Source organism: Filicampus tigris, chromosome 17, assembly GCF_054856515.1.
Source record: "Filicampus tigris isolate MCC_2025a chromosome 17, RoL_Ftig_1.0, whole genome shotgun sequence".
NCBI lineage: Eukaryota > Metazoa > Chordata > Actinopteri > Syngnathiformes > Syngnathidae > Filicampus > Filicampus tigris.
This window is the reverse complement of record NC_141233.1, coordinates 15756863-15777875: the sequence shown is the minus strand read 5'-3', so window position 1 is coordinate 15777875 and position 21013 is coordinate 15756863. Positions and strand designations below refer to the sequence as shown.

At 45.6% G+C, this 21013-nt stretch overlaps 2 protein-coding genes across 10 annotated transcripts; one reads left to right on the top strand and one right to left on the bottom strand.

Moving 5' to 3' along the window:
- Positions 1-202: 202 nt before the first annotated feature.
- On the bottom strand, positions 203-5279 carry LOC147133670 (lactoylglutathione lyase-like). Of its 5 annotated transcripts, none has more exons than XM_086012592.1 (6): positions 5104-5279; positions 2321-2403; positions 1951-2091; positions 1638-1705; positions 1453-1542; positions 203-718 (listed from the first exon to the last, which is right to left on the bottom strand). In XM_086012592.1, exons 2-6 carry the CDS (start codon positions 2395-2397, stop codon positions 624-626), a joined length of 471 nt encoding a protein of 156 aa, XP_085868718.1. In that variant the 5' UTR covers positions 2398-2403; positions 5104-5279; the 3' UTR covers positions 203-623. The 5 variants fall into 5 exon arrangements, with proteins under 5 accessions (XP_085868718.1, XP_085868716.1, XP_085868715.1 ...); XM_086012590.1 differs by lacking the exon at positions 5104-5279 and adding an exon at positions 3390-3715; XM_086012589.1 differs by lacking the exon at positions 5104-5279 and adding an exon at positions 3062-3383 and having other exon boundaries at positions 2262-2403.
- On the top strand, positions 4746-20589 carry LOC147133669 (actin filament-associated protein 1-like 1). 5 transcript variants are annotated; one of them, XM_086012584.1, is made up of 19 exons: positions 4746-5032; positions 9137-9265; positions 9379-9459; positions 10202-10275; positions 10349-10466; positions 11354-11446; positions 11719-11930; positions 12015-12197; positions 12795-12887; positions 13252-13366; positions 14748-14885; positions 14950-15164; positions 16081-16226; positions 16308-16386; positions 17192-17303; positions 18045-18215; positions 18342-18511; positions 19292-19423; positions 20281-20589. In XM_086012584.1, the coding sequence occupies exons 1-19, from the start codon at positions 5011-5013 to the stop codon at positions 20305-20307; spliced, it is 2310 nt and encodes a 769-aa protein (XP_085868710.1). In that variant the 5' UTR covers positions 4746-5010; the 3' UTR covers positions 20308-20589. The 5 variants fall into 5 exon arrangements, with proteins under 5 accessions (XP_085868710.1, XP_085868712.1, XP_085868709.1 ...); XM_086012586.1 differs by having other exon boundaries at positions 4747-5032; positions 11357-11446; positions 19289-19423; XM_086012583.1 differs by having other exon boundaries at positions 4747-5032; positions 19289-19423.
- Positions 20590-21013: the final 424 nt, after the last annotated feature.

The following is a 21013-nucleotide window of genomic DNA, read 5'->3' as shown; positions in this document are numbered from 1 at the left end:
TTTATTCCACACTTCCAGGAAGTAAAGGAAGAAGTAAGTTGGAGAGAATAGTGAACCTCAAAATCATTGGGAAGGCACAAAAACAATTGAGCTGCATCTATAAGGAAGTGCTGAAGAAAAAGAGAGAGCAAAGGATTCCTCCCACCCACTTTTCATGGATTTCCAACTCCTCCCATAATAAAGTACCAAAAACAACCCGCAGTACATTTAAAAACTCCTTTATTCCAAATGCCATCAGGACCTTGAATAAGTAAACAGAGTAAAATATTCCGTATAAAATTCTCAGAGTAAATGGAACGTTGAATTTTAAGATGAATATTTTACTCTCAAATGTTACTGTGCCTATTGCGACCAAATATAGTCCTTTTAGAGCCAAATGTACTCTACTAAATTGACTTTGTGTTTGTATTTTTTAAGATAGATTTAAGATATTGAAGTGCAGTAAATGCCATCAAAACATGCGCCGGGAATATTTAAATAGGGTACAACATTTCTATAATCACGCATTTCGGGGGTGGTCTGGAATGTAAGCCCCGCCCACCATGGCTGGGAGACTAGTGCCTCCAAAATAGAATACTACAACAACAAATGAAGAAAGAAAGATTCCTATCAGCAGATTAGCGTCACGGTGCCATCAAAGCCGCCATCTTGTCCGGAGTGAAGATCTCGATCCAGTAGCCGTCGGGATCCTGAATGAAGGCCAGACCTTTCCTCTTGCCTGCCGATGACCCAAAACCATTGTCACGCCAACACTCGGTTAGCAAAAATCAAAAATCCCAGTATCTTATCAAATTGGCCGCCCAAAAAATGGCTGTTTTTTGCTGATTTTTTCAAAAAAAATTTTTACAAGACATGACAACATAAGACAGAGATATGGACATTCAAACTACATTTCCCAAAGAAAAATCAAACATTTAAATAAGGACAAAATACAGTAAAACGGTCAAATCATCTGCCTGTCCTTCATGTGTTGTTGTGGTGTGTTAAGGGACCAAAAACAAAGTTACTTTGTTCATTTTATCTTTTTAAAATTAATCGGCCGATTAATTGGTGGTCTTCATTTCATTCATCTGCGTTATGGTGGGCCCAGTCATGAAGGCGTATTCGATTGGTTGTTTAAGCCTTTTAGTTGACTGTAATCAATGATTTGATTTATTTATGATTTTTTTTATTGATTTATGATTGATTTATTTGTATTTGTTTACATGAGAAAACAAATACAAAAATACAGCCTGCCAAACTGTAGCACAACAATCTGATGTGTGCAAAAGCTAATTTGCTCATTTGCAGCGCCCGCCCTATACTCCCGATGTACAAATCCCCTAGCGTTCACAATCATTCACCATTCCCGACTCCCCAATCACAACGACAGGATTTTTAGAGACATTTTTAGGAACTCAATCTAGGGCAACTATCTAAAAAAAAAATCACGTTTATGTTGCGTGCGTTTACCAGAGTGCGGCTTCTTGATGAAGGTGACGCCCAGAGATTGAAACAAGTGACAAGCGATGCCAACGTCGGGCACGGCAATGCCAATGTGACCTTTGGATTCAGAACCAAACAAAACAAAACAAAAAATCCTTCAAAAAACGTCAGATGCATTTTAAAAGATGGGAAAGAGCAATTGCAGTTCTCACCGAAGCCAATGGGGTCGCTGTTTCCGTTGTGGTAAGACAAACTTTTGTCCGACTCTGAGCCCCAGTTACTGGCACAGGCACACAAAAAAAATCGTAACAAATGTATCAGTATTCTTGTAGCTAACACTTACTTGACACGATTCTATGGAGAAATACGTCTAAATTAAGGTAATAACAATGTTTAATTGTATATAACTTTTTTCTATGTGTGCTTGCATCCCAAAAGGGAACAAAGCCCTCCATTTTTGTGTGTGAAATTTTCTGTTGCGAACGGCACTTTTTCAAACTTTTTTTTTTCGGATTGCTTGCTCACTGGGTAAGCTCCAAGGTGGCTCGACGGGAAAAAGTCCAGGCCGTCCTCTCGCGGATGTCCGACGGAATGTCAGCCTTGTTCTCGAAGCCCAGGAAGTAAAGGCTGAAGCGCACCGACGGGAAGTCGATCTTCTGCAGCAGCCTGACACAAACACGCATGGACAAAACAAACGCGCGCGTGGGCACAAACACAAAAGCACACAAACACATCTAAACAGAAACACGCGCACCCTCACAAATAAACAAACATTTACACAAACAGACATACGCGCACAAGGGCACGGGCGTGTGCGCGCGCGCACACAAGCACACTTTGTCAGGTGGCGTGCGAGTTGCAAGTGTGAGGCCTCCAGAGTTGTGTCGGCACTGACGTCATTCCGAGGATTCGCGTGTAGAAGTCGAGGGAGCGAGCGGGATCTTTGACCCTCAGCATGGTCTGCTGCATCATGTAGTCCTGAAACCAGCAAATAGATCGCGACTCATTAGCATTTCAAATACGCGTGATCTGGCAAAAAGAATATTTGGCATATCCGCAACGAATCCAGTGTTGCGCCAAAGTGTCCGACCCATGCCAAAGTTCATACCGGAGACTGACTTGATAGTCTGTTCCGGCCAAATGCTGAACCCGAACACCGGGGGTATTGAACACCGGGCCCGCCTCATTCATTCAAACTTGCGATTCGATCTTCGCGAATTTTCGATTCATTGCCGTGTTCGTGCTTGAATTTGTGCGGACTCTGCCAACAAATTTCTGAAATCCTCAGCCCGTGCTTGCGCACAAATCACCAAGGATATCTTCAATTGTTTTCCGCTCACTGGTTTAAATCTTTCCAGTTAGTTGTTACGTGTTCACTTTAAAATCATGAGCAGCTAGCTAACCGTCGCCAAGAGTGAGAAATCTGCGTACAATTGACGGCCATTACAATTGCAAAAAAAGAACATGTAAGAACTCTGCAAAGGACAAATATTGATTCAAAGAAACACATTATCAACAACATCAAACCAATTTCAACCCTCTTAAAAACGTTTTGTTTTTTTTTGTTTTTTTTTTTTACTGGTTGTGGACCGATGCTCTTAACGATTTAAAAAAAAATTTGAATCTTGATATTCACCTTTTTGGACAGAAATACTCTTCTGCAGTATGGATGACAATGGCCATTTCATTACTCTGCATATCGCTTAACATCACAGGCACAAACGGATGAACAAAGTTCAACGGTGCTTGTATTTCAGGACCGGTGACGCGCTATTGTCAGCTGTCGCAGTGAGCGACCATGCTTGGGAATGGGAAGCCCCCTCTCATGTGAACGGATTTGATAGGACGCTCGTGGTCACGGAACTGCACCGAGCAGGCCTGAGCGAGACCAAGCCCATGCATCCTTCAAAGTCAAAGCGGTCCGACGGCAAGCCAAAAACGAGCCGGACGATGCGTGACGTGACCTTGGTGGCGGGGTCTCCGGCCTTGCAGGCGTCCGCCACCGCTTCCTCCGACAAACCTCCTCTGTCCATGGCGCCGTCGATCGGGGAGACTCGGCGAGACACAGAGGCAGCCGCTTAACCCGCCGGGTGCTGCATTCAGGGGCGGCTGGTGAAAGCGCCGGCCCAGATTCCAACTTGCGGGAACCTTGGCAAAGGTTCACGAGGCCGTTTTTAAAATCGACCTCGGCGCCTTGGCTGTCCGCCGGAACGTCTTAACAAAGACGACAAGCCACATTCTGCCTGCGTGGCATGCGCGAAGCTCACTTTGCCGAGCGCGCCCGAAGGCGTCGCGTAGTCGCGCCCGTATAGGAATGCGGCTGCGTGTGTCAGCATGTGTCACATGCTGGGCTGGCCCGAAACTTGAAAACAATAGGAGCGGTGGACTCCATGTTTACGGGATAAGTTTACACTGCTTGTGTCACAGTTTCATGTCGCAGGTTTTGGAAGCAATGATTTTTGAGTGGCTTTTTACAGCACACCTGCTCACTACAATGCCATTGCATGTGGGAAAGGAGAGCCATTTGTTGAACAGTAAAACCCATAAACGCAATGCGTACACATGTATCACTGATGCTGCTGTTGGCAACAGCTCACACACAGACACTCACATTAACAATGGGTCTAAAAAGTGTGTTTGAACAAGTGTGTGGGATGGCTAAAGTGATTCATAAAATGTTTTATATGGTTTCACTCTATCGTGCGTTTTCATCCTTGTGGAACGTATTCTTGCGAACCAACGTCACTTGTTTATCTATCTATCTATCTATCTATCTATCTATCTATCTATCTATCTATCTATCTATCTATCTATCTATCTATCTATCTATCTATCACTCTGCTGCCCTCTGCTGCTCGCAGCGCCTCGGTGCACAAGGATGCTGCTGGTTGCCGATAGCAACAAAGCGATATACCCGAGAACAAGTTGCCTCTACTTGCAAACTCAAAGACGTTGTGAGTTTGTCGCTATAGTGTATGTATGTGTGTGTGTATGTGTTTGTTTTTATTTTTTTCGTGTGCCATTACATATTTCTTCTCCACACGGCTACACGGGTGACGACACAAATAGCTGACAGGACACTGAAAGACTAGGAAGGAATGCGAGAGCATAACTATGATAAAGACAAATAAAGACGTTTCCGTTGTCTCTCTTTTACATCTTTAGGATTGATGTGAGAAAATTGGTTCAAGGCGGATGAGCCATCAGAAGCCCTGAAATTCTCTGTTGGGACATTGTAGTCGTTTTTCAAGTGACGTCCGTCTCTTTTGGCAACTTTTCTTTTCAAATTGACCTTCTTAAAGGCACAGCGTCGAGCCTCGTCTGCCGCCCGAATTCTTCTGAAACTAATGACCGGGCACTAGGACCCGGCGGCGTCCGAGCAGTCCAACCGAGGTCCTCCCGCTCCCGCCCTCGCTCCATCCGGCAGCGGTCAGTGTGCTTGGCTGCGGCCGCCCGGAGTCTTACTCAGGCCGGCGGCGCTCATCTCCCACTCGCCTCGCGGTGGTCCGCCCCGAAGAACACAACCACGACGACGACCAAGCGACGGAAGTGGTCCAAAAGTGGACAAGAGAAAATTTGAAGCGCATGGAGCCCAAACGCCAAAGTGGTGAGTTTTCACGTGAACTCGTTTGTGGCAGAAGTTGAGCTTCAACTTGACGTCACCTCGCCGCTACTTACGTGCTAGCCGCTAGCCGCCTTCCGTCACGTCAAGTTGACGTCATGACTCCCGAACCGAGCCCCAAAGACGTCAGAACGACTCAAGTGCCGAAAGTCAGAAAAACACTTGAAAAGCGAGTGAGCGAGCGTGTTGGACGACGGTTTGCGGTCGTGCTAGAACCGTGACGGACAGGGGAGTGACGTCAGACCGAAGCTCTTGCAAGTAGACGTCATCGGAGGGGTGGAAGCGTGCGTTCATGAGTTTTGGGCTGCTTCATCTCCTTTCTTGCTGCCTCACCTCATCTTCTTCTTTCCTGGCAACTTCTCTTGTCTGTTTCCTTTTCTCCCTCCTTACTTCATCCACCACCTTTTCCCTTCTCATTTCTTCTCTGCTCGCTCACTTCCTTTCCCTGCTATTTAGCCTCCTTCCTTTGTTCCCTCACCTCCTTCTCCTTCTATCTCCCTTCCCTGCTTCCTTCCTGGCCTGCTTCCTTCCTGGCCTCCTTCCCAGCCTACTTCCCTTATTCCTTTGGCCTCCTTGCCCGCTAACTTGCCTCCTTTGCTGTTCCCTCCCATTCCTTTCCTTGCTTTCCCCTATTCTTTCATTTCCATTCCTGCTCCCTTGTCTTTGTCACTTATCCCCATGCCTCCTTAACCTGTTCCTCACCCATTCCCTTTTCTACGTAATGCTCTTGCATCCTTCCCTAGCTGTCTCACCTCCTTCCCTCTGCTCCCTTGCCTCCTTTCTTAACCCCCCCGCCTTCATCATGACTCCTTTGCTGACTTTTCTGCTCCCTTGTCGACTCGTCTTCGTTCCTCACCTCCTTCCTTTGACATACTCACTTACTCCCCGACTTCCCACATATCCTCCTCCTTCCCTTCACCCTCACTTCCTTCCCTGCTCCTTTGTCTCCTCTCCTCATTTCCTGGCCCCCGTCACTGCTCGCTCCCTGCTACCAAGCTTCCTTCCCTCCTCTCTTGCTTCCTTCCCCAGCTCCCTTGTCTCGTTCTTTGCAACCTCACATCCTTCCCCAGCTCCGTCATCTGCTTTTATGCTTCCTTGTCTCCTACGCTGCCTCCCTAGATGTATTTTTTCTTTTTCTTTTGCTGCTCCTCAATTTTGATTTGCCATCAAGTCATTTGAGGCCTCACACGAGTTCAACCTCCCCCCCCAAAGCACTGAGGAGAGCCTTTCTTGCTTTAGCACAGTTAGCACCGAGTTGCAAAAGGAATTCCGAAAGCGCCATGTTTTGACTGGTTGTCATTGCCGTGGAGGCGCCCCAAATTTAAATGACGAGCCACTAAGACTGTGAAGACGATGATTGTCTCTGCTGGGGTGTCAAGATGTGAACTCTGACTCTCCTCCAAAAAAGAGCCAGTGTCTGGAGAAAGATGAAGGAGAAGAGTGAGAAACGCACAACACATGCTGTCATCGTCGTTTGGTGTGCGAAGAAGATCACAAAGACACTCAGACGATCCAAAATTGGAGTCGCATGGTCCCCGTCTCATGACTGTGCGTGCTTGTGGTGTGTGTGCGCGCGTGTGCGTGGACGGTTACAATGACGGCTGTGTGGGCGAAGCGGGGCGCAAGCTGGTTGAACAGCTGATCCTTTTCCGCCTCTCGGCTTGAAAGAACCAGCGTCAGCCACGCGCAAATGTGGAGAGTCTTCGGCCATCAGGGCGACGGCACTTCTTTTGCCTGGTTTCATGTGGAAACGGCACAAAAGGAAATGGTTGAAGTGAAAATGAATTATTGGCCGTTGTCACGCACGCTTCTTCTGCGTTTGATGTCTGAAATTCATTGCGATCACTAATCATAAAATGGCCAAGCTAACAATGGCACTTTTTCGTCTGGATGGACGTGAAAAACCCTTCAAAAGGAAAACAGGAAAGAGAGTCAGTCATGTGACCTGCAGCTGGAGCACAAAAGCCTTCAAACATGCTCGCTAAATACTTGAGCCATACTTTAAAACACATCTGAATTTTCTGTGTATAACTGACAGGAAAAACACGTCTTTATTTCATGAAAAAAAACTTTATGAAAATGAAATGAAAATCAGAGATAAATATACAGTATAATTTTACAGGAATAAAGTCAACATGTTATAAGTAAAAAATTCGATTTTTTTTGGGCTGGGGGGGCTGGTTATGATTTAATTAAAGTGTATTGACCATAAAAGGTTTAAAAAAAAATCCCTAAATAGAAATGTCAAAACAGACTGCTCTCAAAGAGTGAAAGCAAGTGAAAATGTAACCTATGAAATGCAACCATTAAATACTCGGTACTTGGGCAGAGATTCATTTGCGTACCACTAGAGGGAGCCTTGCGTGCTGCTAATAGCACCCTTTGACAATCAATCGTTTTGAATCAATATTGTGGAGATTCCTCACATAAGCAAGACATGCACATTTACAAAGAAACAGGAGGTTTGGACATCCGGGTATGAAATGTTGTTGTTTTTTTCGTCTTCGTGTGTGTCTTGTGTTTATACGTGAGCATTTACGGGACGTTGCTAACCACCAACATGGAATGTCTGTAAATTTGTAGCGCGCTTGGGTTGTGGGATACAGTACATTGCAGTCACATGATCAGCTTCGCCGCATTTGCCCCACAAAATGGCCACCCCAACTATATGGTGAGCAAACGCAGCCGTGGACGCCGGACATGCAGGAGTTGTCAACAACCCAGACAGGAAACTACAGCTGCTTGCCTACGCTGTACGCACACACACACACACACGCACGCTCACAGCTGCTGGTTGCAGTCATGAATGGATGCTCACACCCACAATGCAGCTGTGTGTGTGTGTGTGTCACGCTCCATTTTTGACTGCGTGCGAGCGGTGGTTTTGTCTCCGAGTCGCTTTGAGTCTCATTGTGATCCGTGAAGACAATGCGCTATTGTCTCAGCGCGTGTGAGAAGCAAGACACAGGACGTCCGACGCGCGCACTCGAGCTCGCTCCGTGTTTTGCGGGTTTAACGCTCACGTTAAGCGTTCCGTGTTGAGCGTCCAACCGTAGCTTGTGTGCGTTGTCAAATGTTTTAAATGTTGAATTTTCGATGTTGCTGGTGTTAGAAAAGAGAGGGGGGGGGAAAAATGGAAGATTCACACGAGATGTTTGGGGTCCATTTTCGAGAAGAGCAGCTGACGGCGAGGGAAGGCCGTCCTCGCCTTTGACACAATAACGTCGTCGTCATCGCCGCTATTATTGATGATGACAGTTCATCCTCTCGGACACTTTTCTTCTGCACTTTGACTTCTTTTCCTCTTCGGCAGGAAACCTCAGCATGAGCGAGCCAAGGTCCGCGCGCACACTCGGTAACAGGATGCCAGCGTTTGGCATGATCACAATAGCTTTGCAAGAAAACACAAACATGGCGAATAAATCAAATGGTCCCCATCGGATATTAATCTCAGCCTTCAGCTGTTACGCACACATTGAAAAGTGAGCGTTGAATGATGTCACAGTCGATAATCATGGACAGAGATGTTTTCATGTGGGCCGGTTTTCCACGGTCACTGCGGTGGCTTTCAAAGGATGTTTCCGACATGTTTGCAGTCACCTTCATTTCAGGCGCAGCCATTAATCGACAGCTATTCGATGATCAAGTTAGTCGAGGACCCTTTTGATAATCGATTCACTCACCTTCTGCTGTGCTCAAGCATGTGTTGTTTTGGACTTTCTGTTAAAATGTCAGTAAAACATAGCCACGCGCTTGCTAAAAATGTTTTTTTTTTTTTTTTTTTTTTTTTCCTGTTTTCTTTCACCTTTCCAATACGATGTAGGCAAGCGTGCTATCGGACTAGCAATGAGTGACTTCGCACATTTGAGGTTTGACATTTTTGGAACCTAGCCTCCAAAAATCTGTCTTCACTTGTTTTTTTGTGCTGAGGTATTAAAAAAAGGATTGCTTTTAGCGCCATCTTGTATCACCTTAGTGTCGAAACTATGTTGCAGTGAGTTGAGGAGTTTCAGTTGGATCAAAGTCGTGCTTTCTTTATGTCTTTCCGCAATTATAAACCTATGTGTGTGTGTGTGTGTGCGCGCGCAGAGCCGGTGGAGCGACTGGTCTGCGAGCTGGCCGCTCTGCTCAAGATGTTGGACGGCGAGAGCCTCAGCGCTGCCACCGCCCACAAGATGGCGTCCGTACGCAACATCCTGGACACGCTGCAGGTGTCAGGTACCAAAAAGCGCAACACGCACGCACACACAAGGACCTTTTAGGGCACATCCTTTCCTGTCTCGGCCGGGTTACATTTTGAATTGAATGGTAGCTCTTTGCATTCCCCGCAGGCGGCGGCTCGGACGTGTACGTCAACAGCTGTCTCTACGGCAACGGCACCAGCTTTGTCGAGTCGCTGTTCGAACGCTTTGGTGAGTTCTTCTTCAACGTGCCCCACCCATTCGGAGTTTTTGAAGGCCAAAGAAAATTAAAGTAGAAGTCAATCCAAACATTTTTTTTCAAGAATATGTTCCCAGCAGGCCCATTAGTTGAAACACGGCATTCTGATTCATTTTGCGTTTGCTGAATATAAGTTGAGCAGCAAAATGCATTCGTTTTTAGCCATCTCTGGGGGCGGCCATTCTGTCTTCGGTCGACTAAAAATGACATCACAACTGCTCGCAACGACCAATCACGGCTGACCTGTTTTCTGAATCTGAGCCGTGATTGGTCAGAAGACAAAATGGCCGCACCCAGAGATGGCTAAAAACAAGTGGAATAAGAGTTAATCCACCCGTTTTTATTATTATTATTTATTATTCCTGTTTAGTGTTTCCAATTAAGAAATGTGTATTTTCCATAGTCCCACAAACGCTGAAACTTACAGAGACCTTATTTTTGGGGTGTTTGCTTGAATGTCATACTCTAATAAAAAAAAGGAAAAAAAAAAAAATCTGTATAGACTGGGAGATTTTTGGGGGGGGCAGATTTAATAAAAAAATGATTATTTGAATATTATCTTTTCTTGTTGTAGTAAGTTAAAAAATAATAATAATTGTTGAAAAAAATTTGGAAAGGGCTTATTTTTCGGCCACCTAATTGATCAGGCTCTCGTCGCCACCACGTGCTTCTCGGGTGTCGTGATCATGACGATGTCATCGCTTGCGTCACCAGACTGCGATCTGCACGCGCTCAGCACCTCTCCTGTCCAACAGAGGGAGGAAGAGGAGACGCTTCCCGACAAATCTGTAAGTTGTCCCAATTGATCTTCTTGTTGTCGTAAGCATTTACTTGGCCGGCGCTTTTGCTCGCTTCCCTCAGACGCCCACGGATACGCCCCCTCCGCTGCCTATCACGCCCCTCCCGGAGGACTACTACGAGGAGGCTCTTCCACTGGACCCAGACTCGGCCCCCCAGTACTTCACCACCAACATGGACGGTGGGCACGCGTCGGCGCTAATGCACATTCAGGACATCAACACAAATTTGCAATGTGACCAGTGGCCGCCCTCTTTGTGGAATTGTCAAAAAAAACAAACAAAAAAAACATTTCCACTTCAGAAATCCTTCATGACAAATACCTATGTTCATGCAAAAAAAAAAAAAAAAAAAAAAAAGTACACAACCTCTTCAATTAGTAATTTGTGCGATTAAGGCGGCGTTTTTATGAAAAGTGACGCCGTTTGGCACGTTAACTTGGAGAAGCCCTCCGGATCTCGGCCTGTTGGCGGCTCGAGGGGATATTTTCACGTGAAAATTGTTAGCCAATCGGAGAAGGGCTTCCCCGAGTAGCTGACAAAATTAAAGTGCCGCGGAGAGATGTTGAGAAAAATAATCAAGCTGCCGTTTCTTGTTTTACTCCAATTTACCGTTTCTTGTTTTACTCCAATTTAAAGAGGAAGTCAACCCAAACATATTTTTTTCAAGAATATGTTCCCAGCATGTCCACGAGTTGAAAAACGGCGTTGTGATTAATTTTGCTGAATTCACTAATTTCTGTCGACTGGAAATGACATCGCAACTGCTCGGGGCTCAGGTAACGACCAATCACGTCTCAGCTTCAGAAAACGGGTCAGCCGTGATTGCTTGTTACCTGAGCCCTGAGCAGTTGTGATGTCGTTTTCAGTCGACAGAAGTGACAAAATGGCCGCCCTCAGAGATGGATAAAAACAGGTGGATTAACACTTATCCAGCTCGGTGCCAAAGAACTATGGTGGAACCAATTGAGCCGCGGCTGGAGTCCCTCCCGGCCCTACTCCCCGATCGTGACAGGAAATTTGAATGGACCATATTGTCCTTTACGTGGTTCTTCTTGGCTTTCTCCAGCAGCTTGCGGGAACTCCCAGGAAGACGCCTACTACGAAGATGCGGACAACAACTACCCCATCACCAGGATCAACGGGCCTCCCCAAAATTCCTGTGAGTCCTCTTGAATTCTTCCCGATCTGGAATATTAGTGAGGGGAGAAGTGATGTTTTGAATCAAATGAAATTAAACATTGTGTTGGAACACCAAAGTGTTCAGTAAAACCATGTCATTTCGTTGAACAAAAAAAAAAAAAAAAAAAAGATGCGAAAAAATAGACGGGCTGACGGAACACGGAGCAGCGACGCGCGCAAGCAGAGCGTACGACTGAATTTGAGGAGCACCGATTTAGGCGAGGGAGTGACACGTGTTGTCCATGCACTCAGATAACGACTCAGACGCCGTGAGCAGCTCATACGAGTCGTACGAGGAGGAGGACGAGGCCAAAGCGCAGAGTCCTCCTCGGGGGTGGACCGCCACGGACGGGAGTCCGGAGGCCCCGCTCAGGGACTGCCGGATTTGCGCCGTTCTGCCGCGGAAGAAGCGATTCGGACAGTGGGCCAAGCAGCTGGTGGTCGTGCGAGATGACAAACTGCAGGTGAGAGAGAGAAAGAGACGGACGAAAGGTTGACACAGAGCGAGTGTGTGCGCCGCTCAACTGTGCGCGTGTGTGTGGGTGTAGTGCTACAAGAGTATCAAGGAGAGCACCCCCCACACGGAGATTCCCCTCAGCCAGTGCAGCGTCCTTTACGTCAACAAGGACGGCCGCAAGAAGAAGAGACACGAGCTGCGCTTCTCCATGCCTGCCGGAGAGGTTCTGGTACTGGCCGTGCAGAGCCGCGAGCAAGCCCAGCGATGGATCAAGGTGCGCACGGGCCCACACACGTCACCATCACTCTTTCCCTACTCCCTAATCACTTTCGATTGATTGATGGTAGAGATAGACCGATGTGTTTTTTTTTCAGGGCCGATTCCGATACCGATTATTAGTCGTCGAGGCAGCCGATAACCGATATTTGGAGCCGATATTAATTTTTTGTAAAAAATATAATATTGGCAAAAAAAAGAAAAGAAAGGGGAAAAAAATCGTAACTTTGTTGAGACGTCTCTAAGCATGTTTATTGAGCAATTTTTCAGATTTGCATAATGTAGGGTTTTTTTTGTATTATTATTATTATTACTATAATTTTTGGACAATATGCATCTTTATCGAATTCTAACAAAAAGTTCCGGGAGCACCCAGGGTCGTAGTCGACAGTAAATGAAGTTTTCCAAAATTTCAAAATGACAGAAAATGTAACATATCTTTGTTTTGATCTCAACACAGTTTTCAATTGATTTATTATCGGCCATCAGATGTTTTAAAAACGCCGATATTTGTCAAAGCGCAGAATATCGTTCTATATATATTGTATATATATATACATATATTGTCCTTTACAAGATGAATTCAAACTTCCAGGTGGTGCAAGATGTCGGCAGCCATTGTGGCAACATGGATGCCCTCAACGCATCAACTTCTCCCGTTGTTCAGAGGAAGGCGGAGCTTGACAAGGTGCTTCATCCGCCTCCTTCCCACATCATCATCAGCAGTCACACTACACACGCGCGCATGCACTCCTATTTGTCGAAGGCCTCGAGGTACCTCTGCTTTTCCTCGTATTGGCCGTTATAAGAATTTGAAATCGGAACCAAATCGAAATACTGCTCGGTTTTCACGAAGACGGAAATTGGCGACCGGCCTTTAAAAATGTCACCCCGAAGACAGCCGACGCCCTCCAAAGCATCTCCAACGACAAAACGTGCCCTGATTCCACTCATCAGCCACTGCTGTGTTTGCCGTTGATGCCGGGACGTTGTTGACGTCAACGTTGCGGCATTTAAAGTGACAAAATGATTCCAAAGCCTTCTTGCCTCAGATGCTGCAGTCTGACAGACACACGTCGGACTCTGACAGCGGGCCCACCGCGGACTGCCAGTCGTCCGCGCATGGACCGGCACCGGGACCGGGACGAGACGCCGGTGACACACTCAGTAGGTTTGCACGCAATCATCATCATCACAACAAATCACAATCATCTTTTTTACTCTCATCATGAAGATGTAGCGATTAATCGGAAATCGATTCAAAATGGATTCGCCCCGATTAATCGATAAATTGATTCGATTAATCGAAAAACCCAGTCATCTCGAAAATGACGCCTTGAAATGTTTTTTTATTCCAGATGCATAGCACATTTTGAATGTGTAGATCATATTATGCTTTTGCGCCAAACACCATTGCGTACTGCGTTTGTGGATGGCTGCAGAACCACACTAGCGCAGAGACAAGCATGGTAGCGATTTTTTTTTTTTAATTGAATCAAATCGAAAATCGGGAATTGAAAATCGAATCGGGGCTTGAGTGAATCATTACATCCCTACTTATCATGCATGGATGATCCATTTTCAAATTTTCCCAGTCATTCGTTGGTCGTCAGCAAAATGGGCGTCCGTCAGTGACGGACCGGTCCGTCGGTCTGACGGAATGCCCAGCTCTGATGGCAACTAAGAATCTTTCTGTTTGCTCTTTTGCGCTCTTGTTTTGTGCTTTGTGGCGCGAGGGGGGCGAAAGGAAGTGAGACGGGAGTAGATAGGATGTACTTCCTGCCCACTTCCTGCCATTGTGTCCCCATGACGCCACAAAATCACAAAGAGCTGGGAACGAGTGATTGATTTCATTCCCTACTCGCCAATCACGAAGATAGGGTTTCTCCGGGACGTTTCAGTATCTGGTACACTACCCAAGACATTGTTTTTGTTTTGTTTTTTGTTTTTTAAGTAATCAGTGGCATGACTGGAATTTTTTTTAAAGTTTTTTTGTCCTGAATAAAAAGTTTGCAGCATTTAGAGTGTATTTACAAATTGGAAAAAACTGTGTGACAAATTGTCACCTTTCTTTTTTTTTTTTTTTAAACTTGTTGCATTAATTTTCAAAACATCTCTTTAAAAAAATAAAACTTGATTATGTTGCACAAAGTGTTTCATTTCAAAAGGTTAAAAGAAGTTTAATGAAAACACGGTGGGCATTTTTTAAATTGAATTTGTTAATCATTTTCAAGCTTAATGATAGCACACTTTTATTCGAAATACCTTTTAAAATGTCCTAAACAATTTTAACGGCAATAGTTTGACAATTTGAAATACATTTCACTGTGCCAAGATATAGCATACAATTTTTCAAGTTAAAAAAAAAAAAAAAAAAGACAATATACAAATACAATACAATATAATGAAATACAATATAATAATATAATATTTCGTTGCTTTGCCACCGGTAACACCAACTAACTGGTAACTATGTTTCTATTTCTTTTCCTGAACCGACCGATCGATTGATCGGTCGTCATGGTGAGCATCTGTGTTTGGATTGCAGGCAAAGCAAAGCGCGGCACCTTGTCGGAGTTAACGGGATCCATGAGCCGTGCGGCGGGAAAGACCATCAATCAAATCATCACCTTCTCCAAACGCAAGCCGCCCCTCCCCTCCGGGCGCCACGACAACCCCGGCTGCGGTGAGGCGCGTTTTGTTGATTGGTTCGTGGGGATCAGCTGACCCGAGTACAAACTCGCTCCCAGGATATCTGAGCGTGTGCGTGGGCGGAGTCTGGAAGGAGTGCTGGTGCACGGTGCGAGCAGGAAGTCTGAATCTGCAAAGGGACCCGGGCGACCAGCGGCCCCCCTTCACGGCGGTCCCCCTGCGGGGGGCCGAGGTCATGCCGGGGGGACTCGGCCCCAAGCGTCCCTTCTCCTTCCGCGTCCTGCAGGGAGGGGCGGAGCTAGCGGCCTTGGAGGTAATCCTGTCACATCGTCGTCACTTGGGCCCGGCCGATATGGCGATTCTGATATTTGGCAGAATAAACATCTGATAACTGATTCATTCGCCAATTACAGAAAATATGTCATGAATAATGTAATTCCTTTTTTATGTCCCTTAAGGCTTACAACAATAAAGATAGGAATCAAGATAGGCGGAAGATGTGACTGTTTTACAGTACCTTATCCTTAAATATTTGTTTAACCTATCAACTCAGGAAAAAAATCGCCTGATTTTAAAAAAAAATAAAGTAAAAATTTGTAGGGGGAGGAGTGTTAGTTTACATGCCGTTATTTTTTGTCTTATGTTGTAATGTGTTTACAAAAAAGTGCTAATGTCTGCAAATTTTGTAATATGTCTCAAAATTAACATACTGTCATTTGAATTCCAGACCAAAATATTCTGGAAGAAATGCTCCAAAGGTCAAATTTGGAATTTTAAACCAGAATTTTCTGGATAACTCTGCCCGAAAAGTAGGGATGCAACGATTCACTCAGGCCTCCATTCGATTGTCAGTTTTCCATTCGATTCGATTTTTCTAAAAATTGCTCCCGTGCACTAGTGTGGTTCTGCAGCCATCCACAAGCGCAATACGCGATGATGTTTGGCGCAATTTTGATGCATCTGGAATGAAAAAAAAAAACATTCCAAGACATGATTTTCTATATGAATTTAATCAACTCTGTTTTCAAATTATCGAATCGATTAATCTAACCGTCCCGATGAATGGATTTTAAAATCGATTTTCGATTCATCGTTACAAAGTCAAAACTATGGTTGCACTTTGAATTTGAACCCCAGAATTCAAATGGAAGAAAATGTTGGAATTGCAATTTGCGGACGTGTCGAGCAGCGCGGGTTGGAATTGGTGTTGACGTTTGCGTGCGGGTCAGGCCAGCTGCTCGGAGAGCCTGGGCCGCTGGCTGGGCGTCCTGTTGGCCGAGACGGGCAGCGGCGCGCTGCCCGAAGAGCTCCACTACGACTACGTCGACGTGGACACGCTGACGGACATCCGCCATGCCGCCAGACACTCCTTCCTGTGAGACACTCGGACTTGTTGACGTGCGCTTCCTCTTGTCCGCCTTCATGTCTTGTCTTTTTCTGCCTCCCTTCCGGTCAGGTGGGCCACCGCCGCCGCCGCCGCCGCTTCTTCCCATGGCGGCGGGGTCATGTACGACGAGGTCTACGAGAGTGTGGCGGTGAGGTTGCCCTCGCTAATTCCAAGATAGCCTTAGCCCAATAAGCATAATTACCCTTTTAACTGACTCTTATGACATCAAGAGAAATTACCAGTGTACTTGCAAAGAATTGTGCTTTTTTTTTCCCCCCTCATCGTTCGAAAATGCTAAAATATGACGTAGGCGACGGCGTCATCGGGCTAACGGTAATGATTCAAGGGGAGGGAAGGAGGGAACGATTCCGAGCGCAGTCTTCTGGAAAATAGTGGCCAAAAGTCAAACAATGCCACATTTCTGAAAAATATGCCTGAGAAGTCAAACTATTTGAATTTTTACACCAACAGTTTCTAAAAGAAGTCAAATCATTTGAACCGGTAAGATTTTTTTGTTTTGTTTTTAAATCCTCAAAAGTCAAACAGGTTTAATTTAGAAGCAAAAATATTGCTCGGAAGTCAAAGGATTGGAATCTTCAACATTTTCTAGAATAATACACCTCAAAACTCACGCGGGATTTTAAATCAAAATGTTCTGGAAAACATTTTGCCAAAAGTCAACCTTTGAATTTGAAACAAAATACCACAATTTGAATTTAAAACCAACATTTTCATGAAAATGTCAATCAAAAATGTTTTTTTTCCTTAATGGCAATTTTAAGGCATGTCATTTACTCGCACATTTTTGTTATTTGCTGTCCCGCTCATAAATAGCGGTCTGCTTTACTGAATTCTCGTGAGATTAGGAGTTCTCCCAACAGACGGCGGCTTTGCTCTCGTGAAGATGACGCCTTGTTTTTAAGCTCTCCTAACGACATCACACGTCACCGCAGGACGACGACTGCGTGGCGGTCAAAGGCGGCTCGGTGAGGCGCCACGCCTCCTTCTCCAGCAGGGGCTCGGATAGGACGGAGCAGCAGGCCGCCATCAAGAGACACGCCTCCAGTGAGTTATGACCCCTCAGTCATTGGTCATTGAGTTATACAATCCGACACAACTTTATTTATACAGCGCATACGTCATCAACACGGTTCTTGTGATTGGGGAGTGGGGAACGATGAATCGGTCTGAACACGGAATCATACGTCATTCCCTACTCCCGTATTCACTCCAAAAGGATTTTACGTTAGTGGACGAGCTAGTTGACTCTAAGGTTGAAAGGATTCATCGAATAATCCCTCATCTCATTCACTCGATTCGATTTTCAGTTCCCGATTTTCGATTCGATTTTTCGAAAATAGCTCCCATGCACACACATTCGAAATGTGCTATGCATCTGGAATGAAAAAACGTTTCAAGACATCATTTTCTAGATGAATTTAATCAACTCGATTTTTCAAATCATGGAGTCGATGAATCGATTTTAAATCGATTTCCGATTAATCGTTGCATCCCTACTTTTTAGGGGTTTTTAGAGGACTACCTTATGTATTTGGCTGTAAGGTTGAAAAAAATGATAAATTAAATACTCCATAATCACTATATGAGGATTTTTCTATAGTCAATCATTGTATGTAGTCCACGATATTTAAAAAAAAAAATTGGGAGTTTTGTGTCCGCATCCATCCTCACGACGCATTGCGGCAGCGCTACAAAATGGCCGACGGACTCGATGGGACACTTTAGGACAGGGGTAGGGAACTCAAGTTTCCTCGAGTTGATGTTGATCCGCCTTTTGCCTTCCAGGCGTCAACCAGTACGCTCGCTACGGCAAACTGCGCGCCGAGGACGACGCCAGGAGATACGTGACGCAGCAGGCGGAGCTGGAGAGGCAGAAGGACGCCCTCAGATGCGCCCTAAACGCTCTGCGCGCCGAGCGGAAGACCTTGAAGGAATTGAAGGACAGTCGCGACGCAGGTGAGTTGCGTCAGTCACGAAAGCCAGTGTGTGCGCGCGCGTGTGTCTGTGTCCATATATGTAAACGTGTGGTCGGTGTCAAAATGCGTGTGCGTGTTATATTTGTCCATGTCCGTCCCTGCGCAGACTCGGGCGTGGAGCGTCGTCTGGTCCAGCTGGAGGCGCTGTGCAAGCAGAAGGAGGACGAGCGGGTGGAGCTTGAGCTCAAGATGACCCAAGTCAAAGAAAACCTCAACAAGTCATTGGCCAGGGGTGCCATCGCGGCCCCGCCCACCAGCACCACGCTCATCACCAAGGTAGCAAAAAAGGAGAAAGCTTTCAAATCCGTGTGTCAGTGGCTCCTCCCGTTTTTCAATGGCAACAGAAAAATGGAAACCAAGTCACCACACACACAAAAAAAAAATGTCCATTTTTGTTTTTGTCAATTTCATGCACGATCGTTTGCGGCTGATTGCACGAACGTAGGAAGGAAGGAAGGTCCAACACTCGTTTAGGAATTGCAGTATACTTTCCTCATTGCGCAATACTTATTGTGACCTCTTTTTAATCTTGCACTTGACAAATACTCCATATTGTCGGGCCGAAACCTCAGAAGTCACAATTTGGTAAATGTCGTATTTTTCCCCATTAGGTCAGTGCGTGCGTGCGTGTAATTTTCACAGATGGTCGCACCGGGCTGAAGTGTTGAAAATGCCTTGCTGACTTTGATGATGGAACGTTAATGACTGACCCTGTTTGGTCTCCTGAAAAGTGCCAATGTTGTAGCTGCGACTTGGGTCTCGGTCCGACACCGGCCATAAACAGAGAAAACAAATACGAAAAGTAATCAAACCTAAAATCAAAGGGAGCATTTTGGAAGTGTGAAAACTAATAAGAACTAACAAACCTGCTCTCAAAATGCCAATTCAATCTCGTATTTGTCATCGGAACTTAAAAAATGTCTTTATGGAAAATCGAACTTCACTTAGACAATAATGAGCGGCTTTTTTTTTTTTTTTTTTTTTTTTTGCTTCTTGGATTGAAAGCGAAGATAGCCGGTTTCTTTCGTATTGCTGATGTGCGTACGTGTGCAGCAGGCGTGCGGCGACAAGGCAAACAAAGCGTCCACCAACAGCGGCGTGACTCCCGTCAACTCGGCTTCGGAGCTCCGAAAGCGTCCACCTTCCCTGTACGCCTCCTCCAAGGGAAACGTCATGCAGAAGGCCAAGGTGAGTCTGGGACGTCAGCCTTTTGCTCTCGTGCCTTCGTGCTCCCGAGAGCAAAGGCGCCTTCGAAATGACACAACTGTACAACTCGCAAGACAATAAGACAGAGATTTTTTTTTCTGCAATCAACAAATGACTTTGTGTGGAAAAGTTCGTTAAAAGTCAAACCCGAGGGGCGGAGCCACGGATGGGCCTGGGCGTGCACAGCCCGATCCAGATTGACAAACTGACCGCCCAGTGAGATTCATGAAAAAAATAAATACTTTAAAATTTTTTAGTAAATGATTATTAAATTATTTCTGATTTTTTTTTTTTAATTATTTTAATGAACATTAAGAATGGCATAATTGAAGTGGTCCAAGGAAGTTTGTCATTTTATTCGAATAATACGATGTGTCGGGACAGGAGGATTGTGCTCAGTGAGAGAAATATTAAGGCCCACCCAGATTTTTCTAGGCCCACCCATTAGACACTTTCTGGCTCCGCCCCCGGTCGAAGCACTTTCACTTTGAAACAAAATACTCTGGGGGGGAAAAATAGGCTTCAGAGGTCCGACAAGTTGAATTTGAAAACAACACTTTGACGACTATTTCGCCTGAAAATTGGAATTTCGAAGCAAAACGTCATCATCTATACTTTAGCTGACGATGGACGTTTTTGGCCGAGGTTTGCCGTCAGTATGCTTGTCCGGATCTTGTCGTCATTTTGCCGTCAAACGGATATCTGCTTTCGGGGCGCTCGACAACGGTAAGAGCAGTTTAGAAGGATTCTCAAGTCAAGTCGCGGTACCTGAACAATCTGCTGGGGTACAGTAACAAAGCATGTTCACGGAATTCCTCGCCACCGCTGCTCTTTTGCAGGAGTGGGAGTCCAAGACGTGCACGTAAAGACGCCCGCATTGGAGGATTGCAAACGAGACCCGAAAGGACACGCGGAAGGCGCGTGACCATGAACACTGACGCCGTGACGGGAGGTAAGGATAGGCCCCGCCCCTCCTCTCACCCAGATTTCACGAAGAGAGTGCGTGAAAGATGACCCAGCGGCGCCTGCTTGGCTTCTGATTGGATGACTTTAACCCCTAAATTATGATGATGATGATGATGATTACGATTTAGTGTATTATACTGCTGCACTTTATGGAATTGAACTAAAACGACTTGGTCAACGTCCGCTTTGTCCTGTTTCTTTGAGTGGCAGCACCACCCTGTGCGCGCCCTGTGTACTGCACTGTTCTAAGATTCCAGCAACCAGTGGCTTGTGGCAAATGGATGGAAGCCCATTCCTGCCAGTAAAAAAAAAAAAAAAAGGTTGTTTTTTTTCTTTGGATGAAGCCCATTCCTGCCAGTAAAAAAATGAAAAAAAAAAAATAAAATCTTTGGAAGAAGCCCATTCCCATTCATTTTATTGCAGAAGCCCTGTTTCCACCAATGGAATTTTTTTTTTTTTTGCAGAAGCCCCTTTTCCACCAGTGGAGAAAAAAAAGGGGGGGTAGGACCGTAGGTATACCCGCCTAGTGCGTGCAACCCTTTGCTTCAACGTAATAGGCTATATTGCATTAAGGCCTATTAAAACACCGTTTTAACACACGTTGTC